The 17,285-nt window shown below is 39.8% G+C and overlaps 1 protein-coding gene across 2 annotated transcripts in view; it reads left to right on the forward strand.

The window, feature by feature from the left end:
• The window catches only part of INPP4B (inositol polyphosphate-4-phosphatase type II B), a 184,877-nt gene that overhangs the window by 111,424 nt on the left and 56,168 nt on the right, over positions 1-17,285 (forward strand). For both annotated transcript variants that reach the window (XM_084203766.1, XM_084203767.1), the window contains exons 13-15: positions 4,701-4,878; positions 10,099-10,311; positions 16,100-16,244. In XM_084203766.1, coding sequence (XP_084059892.1) covers positions 4,701-4,878; positions 10,099-10,311; positions 16,100-16,244 — 536 coding nt within the window. The remainder of the gene's footprint in view (positions 1-4,700; positions 4,879-10,098; positions 10,312-16,099; positions 16,245-17,285) is intronic.

Raw genomic sequence — 17,285 nt, forward strand, 5'->3', positions numbered from 1 at the left:
CCAGAAGTGTGCTGTGCATACAGCCATTTGCCTCAAGATAAGGATTTGTGGACATTTGGTCATCATAGACAGAACTAACAGCATCATTCCATTTTCCTCATATTCAACATTAGAATTTCCAAGGGGGCAAGGGAATCTTAAGGATATTTAAAAAAAACAGAGTAATTCAAACTTGTAGTTTCTTTCAAGCCTGTTTTCATAACAGGCTTGATCACCTCAGCTCTGATAATCTGGTTTAGTTTTATTTCCTGAGATCATGAATTATCCAGAGATTTTTGTGCAGCAATTTATTTTTGATCATAAGTTCCCTCTTTAGACAGAATACATATGATCCATAAGTAAGCCGCTGAATTGGTATCTTCAGTAATGTACATAATATTCAAGTTATCTAGGGGTAGATGTACTTGCTGTCCATGCTTAAACTATATTCTTGATGCTAATGTCTGTGGGTTTGGCTGTGAAAAATGAGAGGTCAAATGTTCGTTGTTGGAAAACTAAGCCAGTCCCAGATGGTGGCAATTTAACTCAGTGACACAAATTATGCAGTTAACAGCAGGAGTGGAGCAACTCAAAGGTCCATTATAAATTAGATATTTACCATATTGCAGTATTTATTCTCAGGCAAAAACTCTGTTAATCTAGAGCTAAAATATAGCCAATTTAATATTAATTCAAATGTCTTAGTTTGAAAGACAGGTGTCTGCCAAGGAAGGCAGGAACCTCCCTTGGAATGGAAAATATGACTCCCTACCCTCCAAATTATTATAACTTGTAAATTACAGGGCTTTTAAGCAAAGACATGGAAAAAGGAATAACACTTCTTTACTAGAATATACATACATAAATATATATATAACAAGGCAGACACAGATCCCCAGCAGCAGCCGCAGCCTAGCGGCAGAGCGGGGCGGAGCAGAGCGGGGCGGAGCAGAGCGGGGCGGAGCAGAGCGGGGCGGAGCAGAGTGGAGCGGAGCGGAGCAGGGCAGGGCAGAGCGAAGCAGGGCAGGGCAGAGCCGCAGCCCAAACCCCCCCGCGGGGCAGGGCAGGGCAGAGCCGCAGCCCAAACCCCCCGCGGGGCAGGGCAGGGCAGAGCCGCAGCCCAAACCCCCCCGCGGGGCAGGGCAGGGCAGAGCCGCAGCCCAAACCCCCCCGCGGGGCAGGGCAGGGCAGAGCCGCAGCCCAAACCCCCCCGCAGCCTCTCTCGGCCCTCGGGCACTTTCCCCTCCGCTGCAGTTCCGCTCACGGCCAGCAGGGGCGCTGGTGGCTCCCGGCCGGGCAGGGCGGGTGCGATGATTCCCCCGCGCCTGCAGGGGGCGCTGTGGCGCGGGTCGGCCGCCTCTCCCTCACACGGCCGTGGCGGCTGCGGCGGCGCAGAGGGAGAGAGGAGAGAAGGGGCTTTGCTTTGCAAAGGCACAGGAAGGAGCCGGTCTCAGTGCCCCTTCGGGTCAAGTTAATATGTAGCAAAAAAGTCCCGAAGCAGTGACAGAAAACAGGGGCTGGGCAGTGCCTCTCTACCTGATCAGCAATGGCTGGTCCCAGGGTTGGGTGACTGCACGGAGGGAGCAGCCCAGTGGGGAGGGCTCCCAGCTCCTGGTGCAGCACGCCACAGCTCTGGGTTCCCAGGCAAGCAGAGGAAGCAATCTGGCAAGCTCCAATCACAGTGCCAAAGGAAAAAGAAAAGAAACAGTCAAAAACCAGAGGGCAACAAGACATCCAGTCAGAGGCAGGGTGCGGCCTGGCAGCTGTGTCAATCACCCCACCAGAAGGAAGAGCAGCCCCTGGCCCTCAAGCTGCGCGGGGTCCTGGGCTGTCCCTCACCCATCACCATACTCCCAGAGCCAGCAGAGGCAGTGGCTATTCCGGAAACAAAACAAAATCAAAAAATGGATATGGGATATAAACCATCCCCAAGACATAAAATTACACAAGAATGTCCTTAAAGCAAGCTTAGAACTGAAATGACTGCTGACAGTCGTGTGTTCATAGTTAATAATGGTGCCAATATTTGGAAATGATCAAATGTGGTTTTATATGCTTAGTGAAAGCTTTGAAACTTTACCCAGAAGGCATTATTATACAGTTTTTCAAAAGGTATGTGAGTCATAATTTACATATCAGAGGTATGTTTTCATTATGCTGCTGATATTCTGTACTGGACCTACCCATGTGGCCTTTACCCTAATGCAAAAGTTTCATCTAGTTTGTGCCTTAGGACATCTGTGAAAAGTTTCTCTGTAAGAGGCAACTGCCTCTTCTACCTAATAGTACTTACATACCAGAGCTGTATGCAGCAGTAAGCTTTAAAAGCAGTTGCAGAGGAGGGAATGTCACTGACTTGTAAGTAGTAATATCTTTTCATGAAGGGTAAGGCCACAGAAAACCTCAGCTAGTCATAGACGCAACAGTGTGAAGATAACAGCTAGAAACTTCAAATACTCCCAAATGTGTCATTTCTGAAAAATAATTACGCATTCTTCCAGGGGGATGGAGGAAGTTGCCCTCAAATTATGAGAGAAACTAAATATTTGAAGTTGTGTCTCACTTTCTGGAGTTCTGGAAATGTTTAAATTATCCAAATAATTACCAGTCTTTTAGTACACTTCATTTTGAAGAGTCATTCTCTCTTCACTAATTCCTTTACTTAAAAGCTATGATTTACTTAATTGCAATTGAACTGCCCACACCTTTGGTGTCACTCTGCCCTCTTTCTTACAGTGATATCTGTAGCTTTTCTGCTGCAATATTCAGTGAAGCTTAGAGCTGTGGGAGATCAGTGAAAATTTTCTAGGATTTAAAAACTGAGGGAAATCCTAGAAAGGAGTATGTGCATAGTGAGCTTGATAACAGCATTAGCCAGATTCAGCCTGCAAAAAAACCTGTTTGATTAAGGGAGGGAAAAGCCTGATGGGGAATTAGAGAAGTATCAAGACTTTAAAACTATGTCTTCACTGCAATTAACATAGACTATTACTCTTTGTCCCTGCCCTATCTACTGAGCCTGGCTGCTTGAGTGTTCCAGTGAATGTAGTGCTAGGTCTGACTCTGGAAGTCCATCTCACTAACAGTGTATCCACCTTGAAGGTAGAACTATGGTCGTTTCCTTATTACTCAGAGAGACAGAGGTTTGTTTGTTTGTTTTTCCTAATTCATTAGGAGAGACAGTTTATATTATTCATTTTGCAGAGTACTCAGAATTATGACTTCTACTAGACATGAGTCTAGTAGACATGAGTAGCTCATGTAAGTTGGAGATGCATCGTAGTTTAGATGTGGCTGGTAGCATGGCTGAGCTTTGCTCACTTAGATGCCATTCATCCTGACTGCTTCTACAAAGAATTGTATCTAGGAATTAAGACATTGCCGAAAGACAGACAAATAAAATGGGTATTGGGGAATAGAAAAATAGAATTGGATATTGAGACTATATCTCAGCAAAATATGTAAGCAAGAGCCCTAATTTTAAGACTGCTTGAAGCTATCCTTATTTGCCAAAATCATAGAAAATGATGAATTGAAAGGGACTGATCAAGATTTAGTTTCTAATTTGTAGAAAACTAATGAGAAGGAACTGGGAGTCACTCAATAAAAGACACGAAGGGGAAGTGGGGGGAGTGAAGAGATCTGGATAAAGACTGAAATGAAACAGAAAGCATAAAGTTCAGAGGATTGAAAAAGTGTCAATATTTGGTCTTGGTATGCAAATTAAGAAAAAGTGGTGAAAGGGCTGAAGGGTCTGAAATACTTATGACGAAAAGACACGAAAGGAGAGAAGGGAGATACAAACAGTACCAGCTGGGAGTAGTATGTACATTCCTCTGGCATTGATAATGTGCCAGGAGGTGCTTGGTTTCTTTTTTTTCCGGATTTAATTTGAAGCTGCAAAAGATTTTGGTTAGTTTCTCTGAAAGACTTAAACAGGGCTTTATAAAAGGAAGAGTTATGTACAAGGGGTTCAGGTGAGGAGCCGTGTGCTACAGAAAAGAGCCAGTGGGTGTGTACATGCTGTCTGAAATGGTGTTTGAGAACAGTGGTATAAGAGGACATTGCATAATTTTTAAGGAGAAAAAGAGGAAAGAGGGATAGGAGAAGTCCTGGAAAATAATTGCAGTAGTTTAAACAGCTGAAAGTAGGAAGTTTGCAGTGTGCATTTGTGTGGTTTTGAAGTAATTCACTTCCACACCCCATTGCTGTGTCTCTTCTCTTTATTGGAGATAACTCTGTTTATCATCACTTCCTGGACATCACTGAGGCTAATCAAAACAAAGTGTGGGCCACTGATCAATTAAACATTAATGGCCCATTTTGAAAGACTTAGGTAGTTAATACTCTTTTGGGGAGTTCCGTTGGAAAAATAAGGAGCCTTATGCTGTTTGATATTACCTGACTTTGTCAAATATTTTCTATCTCTAGAAATTCAGTGTTTAAAAGAAACACATACAAATATGGGGGGTGTGTATTTATGTTCAGATCAGTCACTCAAAGGAATTTTGTACTGTATTACTTGGAGCATGTGGTGGTGGGCTGTTTTATGCTGTTTATGCTTTTACTGTTCAAGGAAAGGTTTGTTTTTACCCTTAAAGGCAGGAGCATTTCAGTGGTGTCTATGAAGTTCAGACATCTGGCTTTTTTTTTTAGCACCATAAGCATTGCTGTTAATGGCAGAAATGAATTTGACATTATGTGACTCTCTGTTATCACAGTACTGGATACCAGTGTATTTACTATTCACCTGAAAACACAGCCAAGGCAAAAGAAGTTCTCAGCAACATCAGTCATCTGCAACCTCTCATATCAAGCCATGCAGACCTGCTGCTTAGTTCTGCAAGCCAACGTTCTCCAGACAGCTTGAAGAATTCTTTAAAGATGCTTTCAGAAAAAGTAAGATTCAAATCCTCACTGCAATGGAAAATGGAATAACCAAGTCTCTTTAACTGCTGGGGAGGAAGGGGGGTTTCTGCGTCATTTGACTTCCACAGTATCAGGAAATGTTAAATAAACTCAGCTAAAATAAGCATCAAAATGTTGTTATTAGAAAAATAATGTTATTTAGCATTTCTGTAGGCCTTCCATATGGAAAATAATGAAATCTATAAAGATTGCCTTTATTTAAAAGTGTAATTAATTTAATTTCATGTATCTTCTCTATCCTCTAGTGGCCACATTCTGGAGTTTATCAAAATATCAAAAATTTTAAATAATTTTGTAGTATGAGAAGTCTTTTTTTTTTTAAATCTCTTTCTATTCTATTTCAAGCTGCTGCTTATGGGAGGTAGTTCGAGCCAGGTTGGTATATAAGGTTTAGAATAACAGCATGATCAGAAATGGATGGAGAAGCTGGGAAATTTGCTCTAGGAGATCTCAAATTTTAATTCTCTTTCTCCTATTATATCCATCTGTAGCTGTAGACTCTTCCTCGTTTTAGTTCCTTTAGTTCTAAGTTAGAGAAGATAATATTCCCCGCAGGTCTCACAGACCGATAATGGAGATTAGCTGAAGCCTGTAGTACTTCCCAGCATATGTTATCCTATAAAAATATGAACCGTTATAGCTGTGACCTAAAAGGTTGTGAAGAGTTTCCCTTTTCTCCATGGGCCACCCCTTCAGCAACGTGATCCCAGTATGGCTTAGTAACACAATCAATAACCATTTTGATATATCCTCAGCAATTGGGAAGTGACAGCCCTTGTGGTCTGTTGAGCAGCATTACCCCAGCAGTTCCTCATTCAGTGGGAGAGTTTCAAATCTGAATATTGAGCTTGGCCACTTGCTGTGAAGGCATTCCAGATGAGCCATGGGGGAAAGAAACATTGCTCTCAGTTGCAGGTGTGTAAATCCACACTAACTCTGAGAACACTGGAGTCGCTGTGAATGTCAGGGATAATGGAAGAAAGCAGAATTCAGCCTGGAAATGAAACAGGAATTTAAGGAGAGGGGTTGTAGCAATTATAGTGTACCTTTGCATGTAGGAGGGCATTTTTAGCTGTGCACAGAACAAGTGAAGCTACTCTGTTAGAGGTTAGTTCAAAGAAATCTGTATGCACAGGTAAAGCAAATGAGACAAAGAAGTGTTTGTTCTGAAGATCCAAAGGGTGGTTGCTAAGGAATGTGCGTTTCCTCTGGCCATTTGCCTCTGGACAGGAGGTGGGGATGATTTCAGAGGGGCTGCAGGCCGCCATGGTACTAAAGCATTGCCTGAACCATGGCCTGCTGGAGACTCTGGCTATAAAAAAGGGACAAAAAAGACAATTCATTCAGTTTGCAAAAGTCATAGGTATTTTACATTTATAGCTGGTGACTTAATTGAGTATGTTCATATCAACTTTTCAGGACCAGGATTAAATTGCTCTTAGTACCTGAGCTCAGGTTCCCAGAAGAAGGGGTCTCACCCCATGTACTCCATGGATGTCTGTCTAGCCTCCACCTTTTGCTTGGAAGAGATAAACCCAGTTCTCTGAACAACTGCAGCAGGAGTGGTTCAATACCTGCTTCCCTGTCTATTAACGAATTTACTCTTAGGAAAAGATGGATGATAGAGAAATAGGATGGATTGCTGAGGAAGCAAGTGCAGTGGGACAGCTCCTTGTAAAGAGGGGAAGAGAGATGGGGAGGAAAGACCAAGAAACAACTTCAGGAAAGGGAAATACCATTTCAAAGCCCTAAACTCAGTGAACCCACACAATACTGATATTAGATCCCTCACAGTTAATTCAGAGCCTTATGTTGCTGTCTTAAAATATTCTGTCTGTATAGTCTGGTACAGTACTGGAGAACCAAGACTACCAGAGTGCTCCTGCTTACATTTAAGATAGAGTAGCACGTGCTCTGCTGAGTATCATTACATGATACCTACTTGTACTCCTGAGGCATATGTAGTTCTTCCTGCACTTTTTATATGTAAAAAATAAATGCTCTTATGTTTTAACTTGATAGAAATTTAGAAATTAAACATCTGTTTGAAGAAGTCATAAAAAGGATTTGCCTCGTGATTAAATTCTGCAAGTTTATTAAAAAACATATCACTTGATATATATAAGAATTCTTTCTATAATTATTAGGTAGCAGTGAGTAAATCTGAGTTATCAATAATGTGAATTACATTTAAGTGTTCATATTGGAAATGGAAGAACTGGCTGCATGGATTGAAAGTGGAAAATTAAATCAAATAATTTCACTGCTGCTTCTTAAATGGAGCTTATTTTCTCATATTAGGCATGGTTTTACATCTCCATATATAATTTACAATTTACTGTAGTGTTTTCCTGAGACTAACCTTTTATCATCACTTTTTGTTAATTGATTAAGGAAGCCTTTAGCTATTGACAAGTGTATCAGCATTTGCAGTTGCAGAAGGCTTGATAAATTAATTTTCCAGCTATGCCTATCTTTGTTTGCAGAAATACTCTTTAGTAGAGTATCTAAAAGAATTTGCAGAGTTTTTATTTCTTTGTATAGACTGGTTTTGTGATTTCAGTGCAATTTCATAAATAGTGATGTTCTGCAAATTTAGCTGTACGGAGATGTTAGAAAGTAAAGTTAAAATGTAGACTGCTGTTAAACCGATGGGATCCCTGAATGGAATTTAGTTACAGAATCATTTTAGTTTCTGCATGAAAAAATGGAGTCTCACTTCTCTACTGATTTTCTTTTAAAAACTAGATTTCCCTATAAAATATTTCTATTCAATTATATTACTTAAACTTTGCAGTCATAGTGGACATTCTTTACATCAAACTATCCAGTACTCAATTTTTTGAAATGTAAAGTTTTTTTGAGTCTGCCATGCTGAACCAGAGACCTGAAATTATCTCAAACAGACATTGTGGGGAAGATAGGTATGAAGCCTCAGCAAAACCATGATACTGCAGTTTTTAAGGATAGGCAAGTAATGGAGTTTCAACTCTCTTGATATGGAACTGTAAAAGAGTCTTGAAGAGGAGCTTTGCTGTTACCACACAACCCTCAAATCTCATTGTGCCATGGTAAGGCAAAGAATGGTGGGGTTTGATAGCACTATTCCCCAAAGACTAATTCATTCTCCAGGCATGCACCATCTGGAAGTTGGAAATGTAGAAAACTGAAATTGTCCTGCAGAGAAATTCAGGACTATGAGGAGACAGTCCTGAGGGGCTGGATATAAGAAAACTGTTTAAAAATACCCTTTTCCTCGGGCACCAAGTTGGGAATGACGAGAAGGAGTGGGTCTGGTAATAGTGCCAGGGACCTGAGTAGTGTGGCCAAGTCTAAAGAATCCCAAGTCAGGTCTGATTTTGGTTTAAAAAAAATCAATAATTTTTCTTAGATATGCCTGCATTTCTTCTTTTTAGAACTGTAGAGATTTATTTGCAGTAAAATTTTCAGCCTGTCCATGTGAAACTATTCAGAAAATATTTTTTTCCTAAACATAATGAAAATGGGAAAAAGCAGAAGCTTCTCATTCAAGTACCTAACCCAGCAGCTGGAGCCTTAAGAAAACCATCAAGGTTTTAGAGCCTTTCTGTCTTAAATATCTGTAAACTTTTGAGAGGGTATTGAGACAGGAAGGCAAGAAAAAGAAGCTGAGTAGGAGTGGATACAAAAGATGAACAGGTAGTATGAAGAAGGGATAGGATAAGAATAGAAGTGCAGACACTGGGAGCAAAGACTTCCAGGATTCTTCTCAGGAGTTCCAGGGAGTTGCTGACACTTGACACTTGTTTGATTTGGGGTTTGTTTTTTTTTTTGCTACTTTTTCCTCCAGTTTTTGCATAAGCAGCACATAAGGGCTGAACAAAGCTTGGCTGGGCAACCCTTATTTCTAGCATTTCCTGCTGGTTTAGATTGGATCTTCTGACTCTTATCTACATACCTATATCGCTGTTTAATTAAGATGGTGTGCACAAAGGCACTTCAGCACCTGAATCTGCCTGCACATGGCAATCCACTATGTTCTGGGATAATAGGAAGGAAAATAAATCCCACTGACCTGGGATAAATAAATTCAGGTAATTGTGCTGTGAAAGAAATTTCCATCCTCTCCTGTGAACTTCTGTCTGGGGAGGGGAGCTCTAGGTGGAATGTGTGGGATGTTCTATGGCAGCAGGGTGTTCCCTCTCTCCCTGCTCTGACAGATGAACCCTCTTCAATGTTGAAGTAACCAGAATTGGGACTCTTCCAAGCTGTCCCTGTGGCTTTGTTATTGTTACGCCCTGTAGTGAAAGGAAGTGTCCTTGCACCTCATCTGTTCCTGTTCCATAGGTTCTGGCAGCTGATGGAGGGAATAAACCAAGTCTCCCACGGGAGATAGGGTGCTGTGTTTGAGACAAAGGAGATGGGCATGTTTGACACACTGGTGGCAACAACAAGTGCTGTTGCAGGGGTGACAATCTGGACATGGTGAAGCCCATATGCAGAAAGCATTTTACTTTTCTTGTTGAGGTGGAAGGGAGATGAATAATGGAGGGAGGTTGAAGGATTTAAAAAATATGGTAAAATTCCAGCTGTAACAGTCAACATAGAAAAATGATACAGAGATTGAATAGCATCTTCAGAAGACCCGAGAAGACTACTTCAGAGTTTCCTTTCTTTAAAATATACATAAAATCAAGCTTGAAGTCAAGTGTCACCTACTGTGATATCTGGGTTGACACCTATCGGTAATTAAATTTATCTCTGGAAACACTGCTTTTGCAGATACTGCTATTGCAGCATTGTAGAGTGGTGGGTTTTATTTAGGGAGATTATTAAACCGGTTAATTGTGTTTTATCTAGCGCTTATTCAGAAATTATTGTGCTGTGGTTGGTTACTCTTGGAACTGGTTCTTGTCGAGCCTCGCCTCTGAGGTGAAATTTGGAGTTCAAATAAAACGTGAAAAGATTATGATCTCTATGACAGATAATGTACTCTTGTGTTAATCCTTAGACCACTGGGATTGTAGATCGTGATATCTCTAAAACCCTTGAAATTTTCCTCATTATTTGTTGGCCTACTTTGTTTTCTATCTCCCAGGCAGGCCTGAAACAAATACCTGCTCTGCCTAAGGATAATTCAGTGTTATACGCCTTTGCTGCAGTACTGCATTCTTTGGTCTAACCTTTTCATTCGTTTTATTTTTTTCCTAGACGGAGTTATTTGTGCACACATTCAAGGACCAGCTGGTCAGAAGTGCCCTTTTAGCACTGTACACAGCCCGGCCTGGCTGTGTCCTCAAGAAACCAGCTGTGCCTAGAAACTGTGCAGAAGAAGGGGCTGATGCACAGCACCAGGATCATCCTTCTCAGATTAAAAGGCAGGACTCTATACCCCATCATTCTGAATATGATGAGGAAGAGTGGGTAAGTAGACAGAAACCCTTGGTCAATGTTCAATGTGAAGCCCTACAAATTAGCATAAACAAGCTCAAGCCCCAAGTGTTCTTGTCAGATTTCATTGCAGGGGGGAAAGGGGTACCAAACTGTAAAATTGTGCTTTTCAGATGCACCGCAGATTTTGAAGCTAAATTTGAAGGATTTTCCTAAGTACGGTGTGCTGCTCTGAGACTGTCTGGTTGTGCATAGAACAGTGAAGACGTTGAGTATCTTCTTGCCCAGACAGAAAAATAGTCTTGGTTTCTTACTTGGATTGGTTTTGCCAGCTGGGCAGATTTAAGGACTGGAACAGTATATGCTGTTGAGAGGGAAATGATCTTTTCTTTCCCACCCCCTGTAACACACCTCTCCAGCCCTCAGGCTGTAACCATTTTTATAAACATGAATTAACCCTCAGCAAAACAGGGCCCTTTGCCCTTAGACTCTGTTCTTAGAGAGTGTCTGAGATTGTGTAAAAGAATTAAATATAATTTTTAAATTTTAACATTCTTAGCAAATCTTTCAAAGATATGTATTATTTATATGGCTGAGATTTTATAAATCAATTATTTTGGTAGATGTCTTCATAATAGATCTGTTACTTTATTTTGTATGTACTCAAGCTATTTTTATTCAGTCCAGGCTCTTACTTTGAGTTCATCACTGTATTCTCATAAACGTAAGGGATGCCAGCATATTCATCTCTATTGTAAATAATTAATAACTTCTGTGAGCTATGGTATTGCACCTGAACTGTAGTTTTTTTCCACACCAAAAATAAAGGAAGAAGAATATACTTCTTCTAGAAGAAAGGCAATTATTTCCAGCCCCATGCATTAAGTAGTCATGAGATTTAAACAATAAACAACTCATTATTTTATTTGTCCTCTGGTTTTAGAGCCTTTATTTCACTTTTTCTTGTTTTCTAGCAACCTGAGGGGCTGGAATGGTGGCTCTTTCCTTGAACTAAAGTCAAAATGTTTGTTTTTAGCTGTTGAAACATTCAGAAATATAACTAAGGCAATAGTTTTTGTAAAAGAGAGGAATTTTGCACTGGAAAAAGTGGCACTTTGTGAAAGCTGTATTTTAATTTAGTACTGCAGTTTAGCATCTCTGAAGAGAAGATAGCTTTGCTGTAATTCATAACTGATTAAAAAAAGCTGCCATGTGCATTCATAACTGATAAAAAAAAAGCTGCCAGGTGCTTGGTCCTCACCTATTAAACTGCGTAAGTGGATCATTTTAAACAGTATTCATTTTTTTCTGCTGAATTAGTAAGATTATCTTGATTCAAAATAAGGTGTATCTTTCACTGTTTTCTGAATTGAACTGAGTCAGAGTCAAACTTGAGACAGTATAAATTTCAGAGAAATTTTGTGATTTTTTCTGAATTTTAATGATTAAACTTTGGATAGATTTCAGTTATTTCTGTCATTAGAGGTGATAAATAATGTGAGTGGTAATAATCAAATTGTGATTAGCATGATCGAAAGAGAAAGAATAAATGCATATAAAATTTGAAAAAACACTTAATCTACTGTGAAACTCAATTATAAAGGAAAAAAAATTTAATGTATGTTGCTTTGTATGCACAATGCTCTATCTTCCTTTGCTGTTGTGGGTTTCTTCCTCACTATTATCAAGTACTAGTGTTACTTTTTACAGTTGGAATTTTAGTTTTGCCTGAAATCTAAATCCTTAAACAACTCTTTAAGCTGACCCTGCTCCATCCACTTCACATGACTGTGTTACCTTATGACCATCACAGAAGTATGAAGAGTCACTGGCAGCAGTTTGGATTGAGCTATTTATATTGGTGCACTATGCACAGGGAGCAGGAAAGCATCACTGCTGAAGGAAAAATATTTAACTTGAGAGTTTTACATTGCCTATGGGAAGATATTCTCTTCCTCTCTCACCAGCTGCTTCTGCTATCCTGGAACCTCCCTGCAGGAGGGCACACAGCAAGTTTTCATGTATGATATGAGAGAAGGTGAACGCATTGCCACTTGGAACTGGCTCTGCTCTAGATTTCTGACTGGTTAATGGGGCTGGAGATATAAAGAGCAGAGAAAATGGCATTTCCAATAAACTCTGTACAAATGTTGATGTGGCGATCAGTCATGGGGCTGAAGGACTAATATATGTGTGACCCATTCCATGTGCCACAGCACAAGGGGGTGTTAATCATGCGCATTACTTGAGATAGGTCCTTTATGTCTGAACAGAGCTCAAAAGGACCTTAAGGAAATATCTGAATATCCACTCAAATGAAGGAGACACAGCATCTTCAGTGTGCTGGGAAGTGCAGATGCTGTGTCATACATGGCACAAGTAAAGCACACAACTGCAGTGGTGTATATGGAGGGACAAGAAATGACTGAGGAGCTCAGTGGTGAATTCAGAAAGGCTGAGAATCCTTTAAAAACAGAGACAGGCTCTGGGACACCACTGGCTGGCAGTGTTTAGAAGGAAGACATCCAATTAGGTGCAATGACAGAAGAGTGTCCATTCCTGCTCTCTGAAATGAGGAAGGTGTCCTACTTTTTAATGATACTTTCTGATCAGGTAGAAATTAATTACAATTTTTTCAGCTGGATGAATGAAAGAGAATTATTTTACAGGTTCATTTTTAATTGTCCTAGGAGAAGTGCCCAGCTTTCACTGATGCCAAGGCCTGCCTTTCCAAGGAGACCTTTCAGTGTGTACGTCTGCTTGCCAGTGCCGCAGTGTAGGTGACAGTAGAGGTGTGACTATGGTCATTTCTAACTAGCAACACCTAGCTGCATGAGCCAGGGCTCCAGAGCATTCCAGATGACTTCTGAAGTTTGGGAGAAGTACAAGATGTAAATGTGATACTGCCTTGTCTCAATGGGGTCAAGTCCTATTACAGATTTCCACCTTCCCTGTCGTTGCCTTGACGTAAAGAAGCAGTAATGAGAGGGAGAAAGAGATCTCATTTTTCTCATTCTTTCATACCACAAATTTACCATCCACATTGCTCCAGCAACTAGTGGGAAACTTGTGATCAGGGGAAAAGTATCCTGCTTAGAAAGCTAGGGTGTTAGTATTTCAGTGTATCAAGAAAAATTTCTCCTGATCCATCACTTGACACAGAGGGTTTATAAGAATGCTTACTTAAGAGGCTGCTAGACTATTTTCTCCTTTAACCTGGCACAGGCTTTAAAGTGAACATTTATAAGATTGTTCTTGGGCAAATTGCAAATAGACTGCTTAAGAGGATGAAAGGTCAGTGCTAGGCTACAGAAAAATATTCTGGAATAGTAAAGGAGGACAATAAGAAGTGGATTAATTTCTTCTCATGGAGAATCATAGAAGCCACTTGATTTTCATTGATCAGAAACTGCAGTTTTACTTGAAAATTGTTCCTGCCAAACTGCAGAATTTCAACAGCCTTCTTAGATAAATGTGACTGCCTCTGGTGCAGAGAGAATAACATCTCAATGAATGATGAATAGATACCTCTACATTTTCTATCTGCCCACAATCCCAGGAACCTCCTATGTGGAGAAAAAGCTGTGAAACAGCCCCTTGCTCCCTCTCAGTTGCTTGTATATAAAAAAGCCAGATACATGATAATAAGAGTGAGCTTTCTGTCAACAGATGTTTATGAATTTTGCTTCTAAACCCTTAGGGAATGTTTGTGGGAATATTGTATAGACATCATCTCAATGCTGGGTTAATGGTTGGTTTGAAAAGAGAAAAGTGCTCTTTCCAATGTGAAACAAGGACTCATATTTGTGTTGCTTGTGCAATAACTCCAGATGCTCATTAAGAGCTTAATGCTTTTTTGTGGGGATGAAGCTCCCTCAGCAGACAAAGGAAAGGGAAATTAGATTGCTCCAGCCTCTCTGAGCAACCTCAGTTGCATATTCCTCAGCAACTTCAGTGACTGGAAGTCCTGAAGCTCCCTTATACTCTCTGGAGGATTCTTCATAGAAACCTTCTCCCCAAAATTATGCTTGTGGTGGTAAAAATCAGTAGTTTCACACATATTCTAAATGTTTTTTCAGGATTGCTTGAGGCACATATCGGAGGAAACTTTTGAAGGAACCTGCCCTCGGTCTTTTGACTTTTAATTGTATCTAATTGTATGCGAATATCAAATACTCATGTGTCTAATGTTTTGTTTCATGTACAGGTGTAGATATTTCCACATGTTACATTGTACATGCAGCACTTTAAACAGTTGTGGAATAAATGCAGTTTTGCTTGGATGTGAGCAACTTCTTGCCTTTTGCGAATCAACAGTGTCTTTTTCATAGCATGGTTAAAGCAGGTTTATCAAGGGAGAAAATGAAACTATTGTTTCCGTGTTCACCTATAAACTGGATTCTCACTTGTCCTTAAGGCTGCCCACAAAAATGCTCCAGGAATCAGGTCTGGGGAGCTGGAGGAGAGGAACTCAGTTGTACAGGCTGGGAAAGTCCATGCTTCTGTCTGTGGGCCCATGTGATGTCTCTTAGGTCAGGATGACACTTGTCGCAGGTTGTGTCCTCAGGAGGAAGGAACAGGGAAAGATAAGATCCCTCTAGTCAGGGTGAAGCATGGCATATAGTTGAAAAGTAACATTAGATTTAAATGTTTGCCTTAGGAGTAGCTCTAGATTTGCCTCCACTTAAAATCCATGGGTTGCCGTTTTTATGGCACTGTGGTATTTCTCTGAGTTCTCAGTTTTCTTTAACCTTCTCTCGTTATTTTTGCAACTTCATTTTTGTGCCTGAAGACCTGACAAATATATAATGCTTCTGGCACTGTAAAATACAAAACAAAGTAGGGATTTTAAATTTCTATTTTTACCCTCAAGCAAACTCTGGTTGCTCTGCCTTGTTTTCAGAATGTCTCAGTGTTGAAACATGTACTTGGAGAGGGGAGGGTGGTTTCTGTGGGTTTGTTATGGTTTGGTTTTAGTCTGATTTCTTGCTCATTTCTTGTATGGCTTGGTTTTTTCCTTCTTATTCAGTGCTGCAAAAGTAGGTGCAAAAGCTTTGATTTCTGCAGCATCCAGCACTTGAAGGACACTCCCTATATCTCTGTTCCATAACAACTCTTTCTTATGCTCCACATTATTTCTTTTGTTCTCTGCTCATACAGAATTTTTCCTGCCACTCTATTACTTCCGTAATTCTCCTATTATAAACTCAGTTAAGTGTGATGGTTGCAGTTTATGTGAGAGGTGAAGAATGAAACTGAAATGGTGTTACCTAATAAATATGCCATGACAGCAAGTTTCTCATTCTGGTCCTTGAATTTAACATTTGCTTCAGCAGAGTAACTGATGTGATAAAATACAGGATATGTTAAATTATCAAAAAGAGGCTATTAAATACTGTGACAAGACTGGCCCACACAAGGTTTCATTTGGCAGGGCTTTGTGTGTGTCGCTACTCTTAAGGTATCATTTAAATAGAAAAACTGTTCAGTTCCTTGTTATTAGACCTGAAACTTTGTCTGCATTATGTCAAGTTGGAAGCACTTGTTCTCCAGTGTCTAAAACCATAAGAGTTTGAGTTCATTTACACTGCAAGAAAATCTCCATGAAGAAGGCTCAGGTTGGTAATAGGCTGAAGGATGAGAGGAGCAGTCATTTGCTGACATCTAATACTTCTAGTAATCTGTATGTCTATCATCTGTCCCAACTTGAGGGGTTAATGACTTACTATTGTCCCTTTTTTTTTTTTTTTTTTTTTTTTTTTTTTTTTTTTTTTTTTTTTTATTCTTCAGTAACATGCAGTGATAATTCTGGTCTTTTCAGGACAGGGTGTGGGCCAATGTGGCAAAAAGTTTGAACTGCCTTATTGCCATGGTGGACAGACTGCTTGAAAAAGACAACATCAGCAACATTAAAGAGGGTGAAAATGAGCCTTCAGCAGCAGATTGCAAGGTGTTGCATACAGGAGGTAAGCAGCCCCTCTAATTTTTTATTTTTTAATCATTGACAAGAGTAAATAAAAATTTGCACAGCTACAGAAAAGTCATCTAGAGAAGACTCCATAGAATCTTTGATGAGAGTGCTAATAGCAAGGTTTGCACACTTGTGGGTGGTTATTTATGAAAGTACAGCTTTAATGTGTGCTCAGACTGCTTGCCATGCATAGTTGTTTGTGCTAGAGTGTAAACCTTTTGAAACCATAATGTTTTCCTTTTGTAGGCTGATGTAATTAAATTTACTTTAGATTTTACTTACCTGTAGTATTTTGAGGAAAAAAAAATTGGACTGTGTCTTACCCCATAGAAAACCTGTAAGGAAAGGTGAACATTCTGTATCAGTGTCATTCTCCTGCAAATGCTTCCACTTTTCTGAGGTGATATACTGATTTTTATTTTCTGATTTGATAAAATTCATGTTTTCCTGGATATTCCTGTCAGCCTGTGTCAAAAGGTCAAGTGGAATGATTCAGTGGGATGATGTAAATAAAATTTTGTCCACAGTGGGTCCTTGTCACCTTCTGATCTTCTTCTGATCTTTTGATCTTCTCCTATGATTCATGTTTGCATTCTTGATGCATAGATTAGATCTGCTTAATAAGTCCAATGAGACTTTCTAGTCTGAAAGTGTGTTGCAATAAATGAAACAGATCCTTAGTGATGGTGGCGGTAGTCCTAATGCAAGGACATCACAGCCAACCTTTGTGCCACTCTTCAGCAAAATAAAACAACTCCCTGTACAAAACAACAAACCAACGCAATTACTTTTTTTTATGGAGCCTTGTATAGTTTCAACTTTCTTTTTTTTTCATTGTGCATTTTATCCTGTGTCTTCCGTTACATGTTCTCCACAGAATTTGATTACATGATTTTATATAAAGAGCTTTAAAGTTATCAGTACTCACTTGTAATTTCTTTCTTACATAACACAAATTAAAATTACTTTTTAAGTTTTATGTAATTTGTGTAGTACTGGTGAGTTCTGTGAATTCTGTTTGTAGTATTGATTTTTA

The sequence above is a fragment of the Fringilla coelebs genome (assembly GCF_963513975.1).
Source record: "Fringilla coelebs genome assembly, chromosome: 4".
Lineage (NCBI taxonomy): Eukaryota > Metazoa > Chordata > Aves > Passeriformes > Fringillidae > Fringilla > Fringilla coelebs.